Source organism: Apium graveolens, chromosome 8, assembly GCF_009905375.1.
Source record: "Apium graveolens cultivar Ventura chromosome 8, ASM990537v1, whole genome shotgun sequence".
NCBI lineage: Eukaryota > Viridiplantae > Streptophyta > Magnoliopsida > Apiales > Apiaceae > Apium > Apium graveolens.
Window position 1 is genome coordinate 148,027,309 of NC_133654.1, and position 17,249 is coordinate 148,044,557.

The 17,249-nt window shown below is 34.4% G+C and overlaps 1 protein-coding gene across 1 annotated transcript; it reads right to left on the bottom strand.

Moving 5' to 3' along the window:
- Positions 1-243: 243 nt before the first annotated feature.
- Positions 244-7,669, bottom strand: LOC141677598 (putative transcription factor PosF21). Its single transcript, XM_074483601.1, has 5 exons — positions 7,450-7,669; positions 6,220-7,017; positions 2,121-2,253; positions 1,866-1,950; positions 244-864 (listed from the first exon to the last, which is right to left on the bottom strand). The coding sequence occupies exons 2-5, from the start codon at positions 6,918-6,920 to the stop codon at positions 488-490; spliced, it is 1,296 nt and encodes a 431-aa protein (XP_074339702.1). The 5' UTR covers positions 6,921-7,017; positions 7,450-7,669; the 3' UTR covers positions 244-487.
- Between the last annotated feature and the right edge of the window lie 9,580 nt (positions 7,670-17,249).

Sequence of the window (17,249 nt, forward strand, 5' to 3'; positions counted from 1 at the left end):
ACTGTCTTAGATAAGTCGTAACATATAATTACTGTTTAATTCAAACTTAAAACATGTTTTTTCCCCTAAATTATACAGTTGTTGATCTGGAGGAGCTGGAACTAGTAGTTCCAATCCCAATACTAACTTTATCTCCCTACTACATTTAACAGACGGCAATTTGTACAGTACATAAGCTTGAAGTTGACCGCCCTCAGAGAGTTGACACGCACTCAGAGACATCAGTAAGAAAAGGGTACCGGATAAAACCTTAAAGTTTACTTTAATAGGAGCAAGTCAAACTAAGTTAGATGAAATTAAAGTAAAAACAGAATGTGAGACTGTACGAGATGACTTTTAAGATGTGAAATTTTGAACCCAAATATCAGACTGCCTAGAACACGACTTGACATGCATAGTACCTAACCTAAATCACAGAACGAAAACTTGTCAATTCAAAACCAAATGCAACCAACATGTTGCGGCTGATTAATCATTGAATGCCTATCTAATCCTTTGACATATGCATGTTGATGTCTGGAGAGCTCTCCCCCACACTGGTTGATGATGTTGAACCTTTCATCTTCATGTCTCCGGCTAGAGAAACATGTTGCTCCCGTTGCTGCTGCTGCTGCTGCAATTGTTGTTGCTGGAACTGATGGAGTTGCTGGTGCTGAAATTGATTCTGTTGTTTCTGAGGATGGAGCTTGAGTTGTTGAAATTGGTGGGCAGTTAACATTGAGTGCATATTCTGGTTGTTAGGATAAAATTGCTGATTCACTCCATATGATGGAGTATAGTTCATCATAGGACCCCCATTCACAACGTTTTGGCCGGTCAGCAGTTTAAGATGCTGGATTTCTTCCTTGAGAGCATCGTTTAATGCTACAAAGCAAAAAAAACACATCGTCATAATATATGGCTCTTGAGCAGAAACAGAAGCTTACCACTATTATAAACCTCTAATGGCTAGGAAAGGTAACACTATTCAAATTTTACATTAACTAAAAAGTTAGAACTCTTACGTTCAGATAATTAATGCATCCAATCTAATAAAGGAGATCATAGACTGAGATCAGTCAAGCAACCAGAAGAAGATTGACAACTTTCATGTCCAATGTAGATTAACAGAGGGATAAAGGTAAATCCTGCAATCTTTCTTTCTGTCTATTAAGGATCTCAAGGGTCTGAAGTGATACCATTAAGAATGAATTTGCAGGGGGTGCTGGTATTGCCAATTTTCATTATTAAAGCTTTGATAGCGAAAATTGTCAAAATACCATCCCCCCCCTCAAATACAACAAACATTGCATAGGATTTCTTTAGATCAGCGTAGCTCGAAGCAAGTTTGCTTATTGAAGATTTTAATATGATTTCCTTTCACATATTATAGACTACATATTTCCTAAAAGAAATATCCAAACTGAAATTGACTTGTAAGCAATATTACTCTGGACTGTTCATTTTACCTTCGTGTAACCGTGTCGGACACTCGACACTCGGACTTCGACACTTACTTTAGGTCAAAAACATGTACAGTATATTTTTAAAATGTTGCTGAGTGCGGTACTTTGGACAAGTATTCATGTTGGATGCTTCCAGCCGAGTCTGAGTAATATAGCTTGTAAGTAGAAAATATGCTTCAACTGGTAAGTTGTAAGTATATAAAAAGTAACAAATAACTTTCTATTAAAGTCGGCCAACAGACATTTAAACTCTCTCCTTGCATATTCTAATACATTACTACATTTGTCCTGTGTCCTTTGATTCTTTCTAGACTTCTAGTAGAAAGTTTCTAATCATCTTTCTGAAATAATGACAGACAGCTATGTTCTTTGGCAATCTCATATTTTATAAACTAATGACATAAGAGACCAGCCTCTTACCATCTTGCAAGTGAACCTGTTGTTCCGTTGTCTGCAACCTCAGCTTCAGTTCACTGTTTTCAGCTGTCAGACCATTTGTATCTCTCTGGGCCACAACATCAAAGACAAAAAAGTTCAGTTATGACCATGTCTTCATCCAAATACCATAAACATATCTAGGAGACTTATGTCATGCACATATAAGCCTCACATGTACAGATCAACTGATAATTTTCTTTATCAAATTATTCAACTGAGCACGAAATGAGGAATTACCTGCAACAGGGTCAATTGAGCAGCCAGAGTTGTCGCCTCCGTTTGCATAGCTTGTACTTTCCTCTCAAGCTCAGCTATGTACCTCATTTTCCTCTCTTTAGATCTGGCGGCTGACTGCCTGTTTGCCCATATCCTATATCAACATGAAGCACGAAATTAGACCCCTTAGGATAAAATATATTGTAAATGACTCCTAGAAACAAAAAAATAGTTACAAATATTAAAAAAGCAAGGACAGAGAATAGTGATAAAAAAAAAACTACCAGGCAGAAGCATTAAAATCTAAAAATAAGTAATCCATGTTCCTTTTTTAACTGCTAAACAAAGATAACAATAACAAAACTAAAAAACAAGCAGAGTTCTACTGCATAACATACCTACCAAGCAGAGGCCTCTTTTGAGGCATATAATATAATGAACTCAAACAAATATCCACCTCTATACTTCACGATCGGACATCTTTTAGTGCTGGGACAAGTGTTATTATGTGTTGGGTACCACAGGTCAAGATTAAAAAAATATGTTTACCATCTATTTAGTCTTAATATTTTTCTTGTCTACAGAGAACTGATGTCTGTAGTTAAAAAGTTTTATCTTTAGGGCTTGGAATATTTCTAATTTCACTATTCTTAATATCTAGGCTTGGTACATTAGGTTTTCCCTTGGCCTCTTTTAAAGCTCTGCCTTAATTTTTCCTTTTTTTGCATTTTTTGCTCTCATTAAGAACACTGATTTTTTTCTAATCGCGGTCTGCATTGCATTAGAGCTCTCTTTTATTCTTGCCAACTCCATGGGAGCCTTCCTGGCCACTGGCCTCGAATGTTGAATATCCCTCACTGCAAGAACAGCCTCAAGATCAGCAAGCTCTATTTTCTCAAGTTCTTCTTTCCATAAGTGCTTATATAACTTCCTCAACTGATGCTTCTTTTTCTGCTGGCACCTCAGCCTTATTGCCATGTTCTTCATTATAATCAACGTTATTAAGCCCTATTATGGTCATGTCACAGAACACAGACTTGACATCGATATTTAGATGGTACTCTGCAGTATAGTCCCTAATACACAGATTTTAAAGAGCATATCCAACAGAAAAAATCACTGGGGGTGCCAAAATTGTAAAATCATCATAAATGTTATTTTTTCAGTTTTCTCTCTTGTCAAAATATCAATTTTAGCAACTTCTTTTAAAATGTGCTACAATTTTAAAAGTTGCCACCATGGTCCCATACATTTACTTTTTTATAAAAGTTCTGAACATATAACATGTATTGTTAATTGTCATACATGTTCTTGATATATACACACACACACACACACTCTTCAACTAAACTTGATATATTTATTGCTAGAGATGAAGACTGGTAAAATCTTGTTGAGAAATAATGCACATAACACCCTTTTAAACAACACAAGGCAATCAGCCACCTGGTGAGCTTGTTAAAGGAAATAAAAAAATTTAAACCTCCAGATATTCAGTATGCGGCTAAGAAGAGGTAGAAGGTGTCCAACTATCTGTCATAAGCATCTTGGAACATAGTGATATCTTTCTCAAAGACAACATGCTGGGAGCTTCCATGGACCATGGTATCAAATTTTTGTTCTTTCCAGATTTACTCCAAAATACACTGCTAACTTACAGGGTCCAAATTAACTTCCTTCCACTCTCATCTCTTTGTCCACCAACTTACAATTTTTTTATTAAACTCGTGAACGAATTAATTTTTTCTTTTTTGAAAATTAGGAGAATGGTGTCGAGCAACTAATTAAAAGATTAAAATGCATATACATTATGTTAGCATTTAAAATATATACAGTTGGTTCTAACATATTACTAAGATTAACTATGTTAAATAAGTGGATTATTATGCACATTCTTCAGTTTAGATACATGGTAATGATTATCTGATAGGAACAAATAGGTAATACCTATTTATTAGGAATATAAATGCTTATAAGGACTAGTTTTACACAAGATAAGGTTTAACCTCTGCTAGTAGTGCAAGTGGTCTATTATTACTTTAGATCTTCTTATATCAACTTATTGAGTTTATAATTTATCCAACCCTTGGGGGAGAATGTTGATTGAATATTTAATAATTACATAAATATTTATTTTACAAAATGCTTTAAGGTATGCATTTCACTCGATTGCTCTTCATAAAAGTTTAATGCAATTTTCCTCTAACAGTTCTATAGACTACTCTGCTAGAAAGATTGTAGCTCTCTCTGTCATTCCCACTTCTAATAGTTCTAGATTCCATATACAGAGATATTATCTTTTACAAACATTATCAAGTATCAACATGAAAGCATTAATTTTATTCAACTAAAACTTTCTTTCTTATTTCTTATACTTTCTCTATACATATTTTCATCTTTTTTGCAAACAAAGTAACATAGACCATAACTTCAAATTTTGATATATTTATTTTTATTTTTTGTGATTTCTTAAAGAGACGGTGCAAATTTAAGTTTTTCAGAATTTAGCTAGAAGATTTACCATAAAACAATTTGTATTTAGTAACAAGTCTATACAGAGAAGCCATATAATTCGAAACGCGTATTATAAAGGATGATATGATTCAATGTACGTTAAACATGTGCTTGGTCCCTCTATACTTTTTTACAATACTTTTCTGCAATAATCTGTATCCTTTGTCTACATACACATTTCCTTCCTCAAACATTAAGTTGAGTTCTAGTAATATTTCATTCTTGTATTTCTAAAATTTCATAAATATAAGCTCTTTAGAATTTTTATGCAATATTCTTCAAAGTGTTTAGTTGACTCCTCAATTAAAAGTTTCAAGCAATCTCACATCCACTTATTCACACTCAATCTTGATTGAATATATATACATAACTTTCTCTTTATAAAAGTTCAAAGCAATCTTGCTCAAAGTTTTTCAAGGACTCCAAAAGATTTAAGCTTCTGACATCTAACATCTTAATCCCACTTACTCATACTCAATCTATATTTTGATATAAATTTACAAATCATTTTATCTCGCTAATTTGTATACTTTATTAATATAAAATAGCATCAATTCGTTTCAAACTTAATCTTTTCTTACTCTCTTGATTTTTACATTATTTTAATATTTGCACATTTTCATTTGTTTGCATAAAACAAAAGTGAACGCATATATGCAGGCAGTTGTTTTGCCTTCTAAAGCTATTGTCATCACTCACACTAGCAACTTCCCATGAAACCAACAGTTCTATCACTTCCTACCAAGGTTGTTAAGGCATCCGTGTGGTGTCCCATTGGCGTCTATGTGGCATTATGGCGTGAAAAAGGCTGTTTTCCGTGTGGTGTCCATTTGGCGTCCATGTGGCATTATGGCGGGAAAAAGGCTTAAAACATCGCTAACGCCTTGTGAACATGCACCAATTGGGCGCCTCAGGACGCCACAGACAACTTAGGACGCCACATGACATCACCAAATAATTATTGTTATTTTTTTCAAAAGTCTGGCCTATCCCTAAAAGTCTACCCGCCGCTTGGTGCTTGATCACATCTAAATGGGCTACTGACTTCCAAATCCAAATTGAAACTTGTGGCCTGCTACTGCCATTTCCCTACACCCCTGCCTAATTATAAACTCAAAATTTTATGTTTTAGTTATATGAACTAAAGTAGATAACAGTATAACAAGATTAAATTATAAATTGATGTTTTAGTTCTATGTACTAAAGTAGATAATACTATAACAAGATAACAGTATAAAACATACCTGTCCTACTATTTTTGGCATTTAGTAGTTTGTTCTTTGTTCTGAAATTTTTTTTGGCTATTATTATGCAACTCTAAAACCATAAATATAAATATGATTAACATTGTATAGTACGGAAAAGTTTATCATCTACGCAATCATGCCAGACTCCACCTCCTAAGGCTTTGTAAGTTGTTAGCTGGTTACAAAGTGGATAAGGAAAAAAGGTTCGCACTTACCAGAAAATTGAGTACTATAGCTTATGAATAGCAACAACTTAACTGGTATGACACTAAAAAATCAGTGTTCCATATCGTAGGCATAGCAGATTTTATAACTGGACTAATAAACATATAGCATATCATAGTTAATTTGAAATTTACCTTTTAGCACGTTTTGGGTCAACCAGAGCAAGCTCAGCAAGCTTAGCAGCAGACATTGATTTCTTAGCTTCAACAGAAGATGTGTCTTCTGTACCTGACATGAGCATTTCTGGTTTAATCGTACTGGACCCATCCATGGACTGGCTATGTTGATGTCTAACCCTAGGTCTCTCGGTAGAGGTAGTGACCACGTTCTCAGTTGCAGGAGCAGCTGGGGCAGAAACCGCGGGATTAGTTGACGGTTGTCCTGACGCATATGACTGTTCACCAACTTGGAAGGAAGATGTGGCAGATGAAGCATTGAACTTATCCATATCAAGATACATTGAAAACAGATCTTCTTCTGTGTCATCTGAAAATGACGGTCCATCCAAACCACCCACAACACCTAGATCACTATCAAAGCTAAGATCATCGGGTAACGTAAGAATTTCTGAGTGGGCCCGTCTGTGGCCTAAAGTTTTAGGTGGGTTATCAGGCATTTGGCTTATATCATAGCTGAAGTGATTAGTATCTGAAGACATCCCTTGAGCAAATCGACCAGAGTCTGAAAGACTATCAGGTCGCAGAGGAGGCAATGCAGTTGAACCTGATGGCTCTGTCTTCATATGGAGAGCATTCCCAGGAGGTGGTAAAGCTGAAAACCTGCCTGAAGGCGGAAGTAAACCCCCACCTAGGTTCAAAGATATATCCTTCTCCATTTCTCAAATTTTACCACGCCAAGAGAATTGCTAGATACAATGCCAAATAATTAAAGTCCTAACACATACCTACGCCTTCCAAGTCAAATCACGATCCCTGAAACAGACCACAACAAATCAATAATAAAAACAAACACAACTAACTGGTCCTAGGAAACCAAAAATTGTGGCAAAATCTGTTTCTTGAATCACACAAGTTGTTATCTTTATATCACTACCGCAGAGTTATGTATTAAAATTTATGACATATGTACCGCCTATGTGTATAAATGCTAGAATTGCTTAATACGTAACGAAGATCGAACCAGCAGGGAAACACACACACACACACTTGTCCTTTGATTTATCATATTAATTCTGAGTAATGTTAACATTCTGGAATTTACAAAGTAAAAAAGACAACACACCTTGATTACAATTAATTGATGCTAAAACAAACATTGCAAAATACATAAAACAACAAAGATCTGTAATTGAATGAAGAAACAAAGGAGAAAAAGGGGGAGGTTAATAAAAAAAGAAAGATAACCTTTAGATTAGATCTCCCGTAAAAGCGAATTGAGAAAGCGAGAGCGAAATTAAAAAAAAACAACTTTAAACTGAGAACCTAATTTAAGCATATAGATATATAAACATGTATAGTATGGTATGGGGGAGCATATCACATCTGGAGAACAAGAGGAGAGGAGGCCAGGCGAACAAGAGAGAAGCTTCTGACATAAGCCTACACTCACGGGAGCTGTCCGAGATTAGAGGCTTATTTTATTTATTTTATTTAAATTCACATGAAAAGCTTATTTATAAAATTCAGGTGCATTAAAGAATATATTTTAAATTAATTTAATTGTATATTGACATATTTAAGTTTTTTTCAAATAAATTTAATGAAAATCCTAAATATTTAATAATTATGATACATAAATAAATAGTATATAGACCTATAAAAATTTATGATAAAAATATTTTGACAACATAAACTTTAAATAAATTAACTATCTTGATAAATATTATTGATGAAATATAAGGAATTATCAAATTAAATAAGTACTCCATCTGTCCCAACTGGATTCTTTACATTGGTGAACGGGGGATCAACATATATTTTAAGTCTCCCGTAAAATATATTTTCCTAAATAATTTTAAATATTTTTTTTTGAAATAAAAATAAAATATTTAAACTTTTATACGGAAAAAGAAAATTCTAAAAATATTTTACAAAACTATATTTTATAATAATTTTAAAATAAGTGTCAAGCACGAGGAAAACGTACGTAAATAATTCAGTGAGACGAAGGGAGTAGTAGACAAAAGAAGGAAAGAAAATCAAGGGGGGAAATAAGAAAAAAGATTTTTTAAGAAATATATTTAATTGGAAAATTAATATATATTGAGAATAGAAAATTATTGAATTTAGAGAAATAGAGAGGAATGACTAATGAAAAATTATTAGAAATATAAATGGAGGAAGAACCGGTTAGAAGAGAGAATTATTGGAAATAGAGATGATAAAATATTTAATGCAATGTAATTAATAGTTTAGAAGAATAATAAAAGGAGAAGATGACATGTGTCATCCTTTAAAGGAGAGAGTGACACTTGATATAGTTGTACCCTACTTTAGTATATAGTGTAGAATGTCTAGACTAATTGATTAAATCAATATATTCTTAATGTGTATTAAAGAATGAGTCATAAAACTTTAGATTTGATCAGGGTCGACCAGTTTAGCTATTTTAAACTAATTAAAAAATAGATTTTAATATATAAGGCATGTTATACCATTTAAAAAGTTAAAAAAAAGTTTAAAGATATTGGTTATAGAGCGATCAGATATCCACTTTTCCCGCTAACAAGATTTTTCTAATTCAAAATTCCCCTAATTAAACATCTCATATATCGTGTCAATAAATCATAGATTCATATATCATTCAAATTCCTATTACTTCTTAATCCTCTTTGTGAACCCTAATCACAATTATACTCTCATCTTTCATATTAATGGTGTTACGAGCAATTGATGATATCAAACAGAAACTATCAAAAGTTCGCTTCAAAACTTATATATCAACGGATGATGATGACATCAACGGATGATGACATCAACGGATGATGATATCAACAGATAATGAAATCAGTATTTGTCACATCAGTTGATCTTTGATATGGAAAAGGAAACAGGAACTCAAGGCGGTGAAGGACTTTATCTTAAAAGTAATTGTATAGGTTTTCTTGTTGGTGATAGAATAGGATTCCTTATACATTGTGTAGCTGTGCTCTATATAAAGCACGGATTAGATTCATACTATATGCATTGCGACATTGTTATATATTTCGCATAACCTAGTAGCTCTCAAGGATAATTGTTCATCCTTTCGAGAGAGTACGTTTGTAATAAGTTTTTATCAGTTAATATAAAACTGTTGATTATGTTGAAATTTTGTCGAATAGATTGTATTAACTGTATTCATCCCCCCTCTACAGTTGATTAAGGGCCTAACAATTGGTATCAGAGCTTGCTGTTAACGTAAAAACAGTTTAAGATCTGAAAATCAATCTACAATGGGAGACAAAGAAGAAGAGACGCATAATCTGAAACCACCACCCCCAGCCACATCACAGATAAGCAGCAACATGAGTAGGTATGAAGCAATTAAGGTACCTATCCTGAAGATACATAAATATCTAATCTGGAAAGTCAGGATGGCCATGTGCTTGGAAGCCACGGATCCTGAATACCTAAGCAGGATCTATGATGGTCCTCATAAATCAATGAAGGTAGTTGTTTCACTGACAGGAGAACCAGAGAAGATGATAGGCAAAGATAGGAAGGACTGCTCTCTTGAAGATATCTCATTTATAATGAAGGATGCTAATGTCAGACATATCCTGCACAACAGTCTTGATAGTATTATGTCCAATAGAGTCTGTTAGTCCCTTAACAATATAGCAAGAATTACAGAAGGGGGGTTGAATGGAATTCTTGAACCTTTTTCTTGAAATAAAAATGTTCAACTCGATTATAGATATATTTGTTTTGATTAGCACAATGCGGAATGTAAACTTAATTGAATCAAAACATAAGTAATTAAAAACAAGAGTCTTTAAAAACTTTCTGGTGGATTTAAACAATTCCACCAGAGATATATATAATATATCGAGAGGACTCTGTGTGCAGAAATGCTCACAGCTGCTTACAAATGGAACTACTGAGAATACAGGAAATGCTAATGATTCTGCTTACAAAGATTTCTCTGTTTTTGTGTTTCTCAGCTATCTCAGTTATTTTTCTATTTGCTACTCTCTTGGTTTATATAATACCAAGATTACAAAGTCAAAAAGACTGAACAAATATAAAATCTAACAGTCTTAAGCTTTGCTGCTTTTCGTCCTCTATTACCCAGTTAATGGGCTTCCACAGTGTGTTTGTATACATCTCGACGGCTGTGTGTCAGCTTTCACTGTTCAACTGCTGTTTGAATTCTTCATATGATCATCCGTCAACTTTCATAACATCCGTTGATGATTTAATTGATCATCCGTCGACTGCTATATTAAACATCCGTTGATAGTCATTTGATCATTCGTCGATGGCTTTGTTAATCATCCGTCGGTAGCTATTTTGGCACTTGACTCTATATCACTTATGCAGAATTACAAGACATCATTTATGTACAATTAATCAACCTATTCTCAACCTATTCTGCATATCTAGTTAAAGTCAACATGACTTATATGCTACTACAGATTCTATACAAAGGTGCATACATAACTGTGCTACAAACTTATTATTACATAAGCTACTCACTCGATGGATAATAAGTTAATCATCGGTCGGGACTATAATGAGTTATCCGTCGGGACTATAATCCTTATCCGTCGAGTGCTACATAATTTTACTAAGTAAAATCTACTTAGATGTTTTGTTTATGAAATCATCAAGTACACAACATATGCACAACAATCTCCCCCAATTTATGTCTACTGGAATTGTAGTCATAAATTAAGAGATACTTGATGATAACAAAACATCCTGAACATATATCTTTAAAGATAAGTAGATAAAACTGAAAGTGCTTCAATTAATTAAAATGAACAAGGTTTGGCTCACAGTCAATTCAAGATGCTCCTCTAGCCTGAGCAGATTTTTCTAGTTCCTTGAAGGTCTGGATCTTCTTCCAAGCTTTCTGTTATTTTCTTCAATTTGATTCTGGAGCTGCCTGTGGAATTCTAGTTCATCAGATTCTGAGAGATCTAGCTTTTGTTGCATTTCCAAGAGAGTCTCATTGCTAGAGATACTCAATTGGTCTTCTAATCTGAAGAATCTTCTTACACCCTTGTCATCCATGAATTCCATCAGCCAGTAGGGCCTTAGATGCACTCTTCTCCCTGTGTATGGGATGATTAGAGTCTTTGGGAGTGCATCTTTAGCTCTAACACTCCTCAGCTCTTCAATCTTCTTCAATACTACTCTTCTTGCAGTTAAATTGAACCCAAAGTTTTTCTTGAAGGATGAATAGACTTTAATCAGCACAGCTTGGCTTTCTTGAAGAATCCTGTGAAGTGGCCACTGAATCTCCCTTCCTCCTTTGTACTTGAACACCAACCTTTCAGGTAGGTTTCTGTATGCATCAATTGCCCTTACTTCATCCAGTTCATCCAGATAAAGATTTAGATCTGAAAATTCTTTGATGTCACACAAGTACAAGTAGTCTCCCCTGTTGACCTTGGGTTGAGCTTTAACTACTAACTTGGATTTGAGAGGTGACAGCTTCACTTTCTTGACTGCCCTTGACTTTGTCCTTTTTGGCTTGCTAAGGATTGGTAAGTTGAAGTCAGAAATTGGTATTTTATCCCACTCTATTGGCTCATCCTTTGGCACAATAGGTGAAAGGAATATGTCCTAAGTCCAATCGTGTATTAGGATTTAGGAATAACTTTTATGTAATCTGTTTTGATTTCATTGATATTAATAAAAGACTTGTTTTGTTTTTATTACGGGCTTTATCTATTTAAGTGTTTAAATAAGATATACCATAGTTTAGAGTAAAGCTTTTTATGGATTATGATGAGATCATAATAGTGAAACCTAAAAAGATGATAACTCTAAACTTAAATAGTTCCTGGTCATAGGATTACTAACTGGTAATTAATAATCCGCAAAGATCGGTACGTACTATGCTTGCTTCATTATGAAGGATGTCTGTTCTCATAGACATTTGTGTGGTGACACTATAGCTAGTATGTAGGTGCTTATTATAGAATAAGTTCACTGAACATGACTCGCACAGCTGAACAACTGATGGAGTTCACTCACGTGTCAGTAGTTGTTCATATAGTGATAGTTGTACAAGTATCCTTAGACTTGAGGTCATCATAGTCATCTTGTGTACACTGAACTATGCTTTGGTTTAGTTCTTAGTCTCCAGGGACAATTATTAGGGCTCTTCTGGGTATAGGAATTTGTACACGAAGATAGTGTATGATCAATAAAGGATCTATCCCTTCCAGTGAAGGAAGCGAATGTTCAAGGCTGATCCACTTATGCTAGTTCAGGAATCTCTGGCCAGAGTAAATGAAATTAGAAAGGAGATTCTAATTTGCCTAGAACTACGCATAGTAAATGGTAAGCAAAGTGATTGAATTAGATAGGCTTGACATGAGATCCATGCCGTGTATTTAATCGGGACATTGTAGGGTAGAAGGAGTTTATTGTACGGTAACTATTCACTGAATAGGTTCTTGGTATTCTAAGCAGTGAATTCATATTATCCGGATAGTCGCGATATGCTGAGAAGTATCCCTCACGATGTAGAATAAATGTGATTAATTAATTAATCATATTTAATAAATTAGAGAATTTATATAAATAATGATAAAATAGTTTTATTATTATTTATTTCTACTACCGGCTTAATATTGAACCTACAGGGTCACACCATAAAAAGAGAATGATTTAATGGTGGAGGAATTAATTAATAATGGCTAATAATTATTTATTTATGAAATAAATAATTAATTGGCAAATTTAATAATTGATTAAATGAGATTTAATTGATTATAAATTAATTAAGAAAAGTTCTTAATATTATTAATTAAAGGATTTAATTTTTGGAAATTAAATCAAGAGAGAGAATTATTTCTAAAGTGTTTAGAAAAAGGATTAATAATTAAAAGGTGTTTTAATTATTAATGAGAATAATAAATGGGATAATAATAGTATTATTTATGAGAAAATTTCAGCTGAAAATTTTGCCTATAAATACACTATTATAGACCCTATTTTATTCTAACCCACAACGAACCCGAAAACCCAAAAAGTTTGGAAAACCCAATTCTCTCCACCTCCTTCCTCCTCCTTAACATCGTTTTCTTGGTGGATAACGGTGGAGTGCTTCACACTTGAGGAGTAACTGCTAAGGATCTCTGATCGTTGTCTCCGAATTATTTTAAAAGGTTAGATTCGATCCCTCGAATTTTAATTCACGATTTATATGCTTTTATTTGGATTTTGTATATGTAAAAGTGTTTTACCATGACCCCGCTGCGTTAAAAATCCTACAATGGTATCAGAGCATAGGTTGTATGCATATAGATCTGTGGTAAAAATTTCAGAATTTTATGTGCTTGTATGAATTAATTATGATTTTTACAAGTTATTTTATGGATTAATTTTGTCTGATGAGAAATCATTTCTCAGAATAATTTTGAATGTTGATCTGGGTTCTACAAGTGTTGTAGATCGTCTGGGTATTTTTTTCATAATTTTATGATGTATAGATTTTTTATTATGAATTTTAGAAGTTCTTACAATTAAATTCGTAATTAAATAAATCATATATATATATTATTTGTAAGTATATATATGTACATCTGTAAGTCATCTGTGTGTTGTCTGCTGTTGATGCTGCACGGAGAAGGACAGAGAATGTCAGGCGGCTCGTTTTCCGAGAAGAAAAAGCGGCGGCTGCTGAAAGAAAAAAAATAAAAAAAAAATATAGGGGTGTAACGCATTCCGGGAATGCGTTACACACCTGTGGCGCATTCACGGAATGCGTTACACCCTTTAATGGCTTAAAAGGGCTGTAACGCATTCCGATGATGCGTTACAGCCCGTCTGTTGATTTTAAAATTGATTTTCTGGGAGTTTCGTAACTCCGTTTTGGGCGTGCAATATACCGTTGGATTCATTTTTCCGAGACGGATCTAATGGAGTGATCAATTTTAGTTTATATAAAAGTTTTGAACTGTTTATATTCCATGAAGTGTTTTAAAGCTGTTTTTGATCGTTTGAATTGATTTTAAATGCTTCTTGTGATACATAGAGATGTATATTGCTTGTTCTAATGTGCTAGATGATGTAACATGCCTACCTTGATGTTTATTCATGTTGATATATGTGATATATGCTTAGTTTATCATGCGATGATAGATTTAGGTGAACTTAAATGAACATAAGGCGTTTGTTAGACAACCTAGTATAGTGAAATTGTTTCATAACCTTAATAATAATATTATGAATACAATCATGAGATTCTTGTGTTTATGAAACACGTAATTGAATATGAATTTTTGATATGAGAGAAAGGATGATTCTGTCAACAACAGATTTCTATCTGTAAGAAAGGGTTATTAAGTGACGCCTCTTGACAATGCTCCACCCGATCTGGGAATCATCTGATTATTGATTATTGATTTGAAATATTTAATTTAAAAGGAAGAATTTCTTTATAATATGATTATGATTGTAACGTAATATAATCCCTCTAAAATTAAATAATATCAAGTAGTAATTGGCCAATGACACAACGGGCTTGTGTCGGTCATAGCCTTCCAACATGATAGAAAAGTAGTTCTTATTTTTGAATAATTGTCGGTTCGTGCTTCGTGCTACAGCCGAGGGCTTTGATTTCGAAATAAGAAATACTTGTCTATTACATACAGATGTGTACATTGAATAAGAATCTGAAGGTCGGTACGTGCTACAGCCGTGGGCCTTTGGGGACTGATTCAACTGTACGGAATGTTGGGTTAGACTTGACTTAGAATATTGAGTTTGTCGTGCTACAGCCGAGACTCAATTATTCAAGAGCCTAAAGTTTGATTAGGGAATAACATAAGATGTAATTGACAAGAGTTGTCTGCCTATTAAACATTACATGGAGGTTCGTGCTACAGCCGGGGTCGTGTAATGGAATATAGGATCCCTATTCCCACTAGCATTATGAATGCTTAATTTTTCACGTAGGGGGTTGAATAAATTAGGAAAACTAGTGGGAGCCACTTATAAATAAAGACCTGATTCATATAGTGTTTTGAAATGAAATTGAATATTTGCTAAGTGTTGTTATGTGTTTATCATTTACAGATTTACTTTGTACGTTATGTCTTCTGCACTATCACTCAGGAGCATACTAGATGCTCACAAATTGACTGGTCCTAATTATGCTGACTGGCTTCGAAACTTGAGAATTGTTCTCAGGATTGAGAAGCTGGAATACGTGATTGACTCACCTAAGCCTACTGAGCCTGCTAGTGATGCACATAATGATGAACATGTTGTGTATCGTAAGTGGATAGATGATGCAAATGTTGCTCAATAAATCATGCTAGCTTCCATGAACATTGAGCTACAGAAGCAACATGAGCATATGGATGCTCACACTATCCTCATGCATCTACAAGAGTTGTATGATGTGGCAGGGAGGACAGCTCGATATGAGATATCGAAGGAGCTGTTCGGGTGTAGGATGTCTGAGGGATCATCTGTGAATGACCATGTACTTAAGATGATCAATTTGATTGAACGTCTTGGATAACTTGGTTTTGCCATGGATGGGGAGCTGAGCCAAGACTTGGTCTTGCAATCGCTTCCGAGTTCGTTCTCGCAGTTTGTTGTGAACTTTCACATGAATAAGTTGGATGTCATCCTGCCTGAACTCCACAACATGTTGAAGACTGCAGAATCGAATTTTCCCCCTAAGAAGAGTTCTGTTCTTCTAATTGGTGAAGGTTCCAATCCTAAGAAAAGGAAGAGGAACCCTTCCAAGAAGAAGAAAGTAGGTGAGAAAACGCCGGTTCCACCAAAAGCTGAAGACCCCAAGAGCAAAGTTGTTTGTTTTCACTGTAACAAGGTGGGGCACTGGAAGAGTAACTGCAAGGTTTACCTTGCAGAATTGAAGAAGAAGAAGGGTAGTGAGACTACCGCTTTTGATTCAGGTATGTTCATGATAGAAGTGAATATGTCATTTCTACTTGGGTATTAGATACCGCCTGTGGTTCTCAAATCTGCAATTTGTTGCAGGGACCAAGGAGAAGTAGGACTCTTGAGGAAGAGGAGGTGATTCTACTGATGGGAAATGGAGCAAGAGTTGCTGCTGAAGATGAGAATCATTTCATTTACATATGCCTACGGGCAAGACTATTGTTTTAAATAATTGTTATTTTATTCCCTCGATTGTGAGGAATATTATTCCCATGTTAGACTTGTGTGGATTTTTCATTTATTATTGAGAATAATGAATGTTCTATTCTTAGCGATAATATTCTTTATGGACGTGGTACTTTAAATAATGGTCTGTATATATGTGACATAATTTACTTCAGATTGAACAAACTAATAAAAGAAAAGGGATGATGAAAATCTCACTTTATAGTGGCACTGCAGTCTCCATTTAGTAGACATGGAGAGAGGGCTGCAGATTTGATAGGAATGGTACACACAGTTGTATGTGGACCAATGTCTACACAAGCCATGGTTGGATTTTTATACTTCATTACTTTCATAGATGATAGATCTGGATTCAGATATGTGTTTGATGAAACACAAGTCTGAGGCCTTTGAAAAGTTCAAAGAATATAAGTATGAAGTGGAGAAACAACCAAACATAGTATTATAACTCTTCGATTAGATCGAGGTGGTGAATACTTGAACGGAGAATTTCTAGATTATCTCAAAGTAAATGGTATAGTTTCCCAGTGGACTCCTCCAGATTGGTATCTGAAAGGAGAAATCGAACTTTGTTAGACATAGTTCGGTCCATGATGAGCTATGCAAATCTTCCAGTATTCCTATGGGGTTATGCATTGGAAACCTCAGCATATTTACTGAATAAGGTGCTTTCCAAATCTGTTCCTTAAACTCCGTATGAGATATGGAAAGAAAGGAAACCGAGTCTTAAACACGTTAAGATTTGGGGATGTCCAGCTTATGTCAAGTAAGTTGACCCAAATAAGCTGGAATATCGATCCGTAAGATGTAGTTTTGTGGGATATCCTAAAGAGACTTTAGGGTATTACTTTTACACCGATCATCGGGTGTTTGTCTCCAAA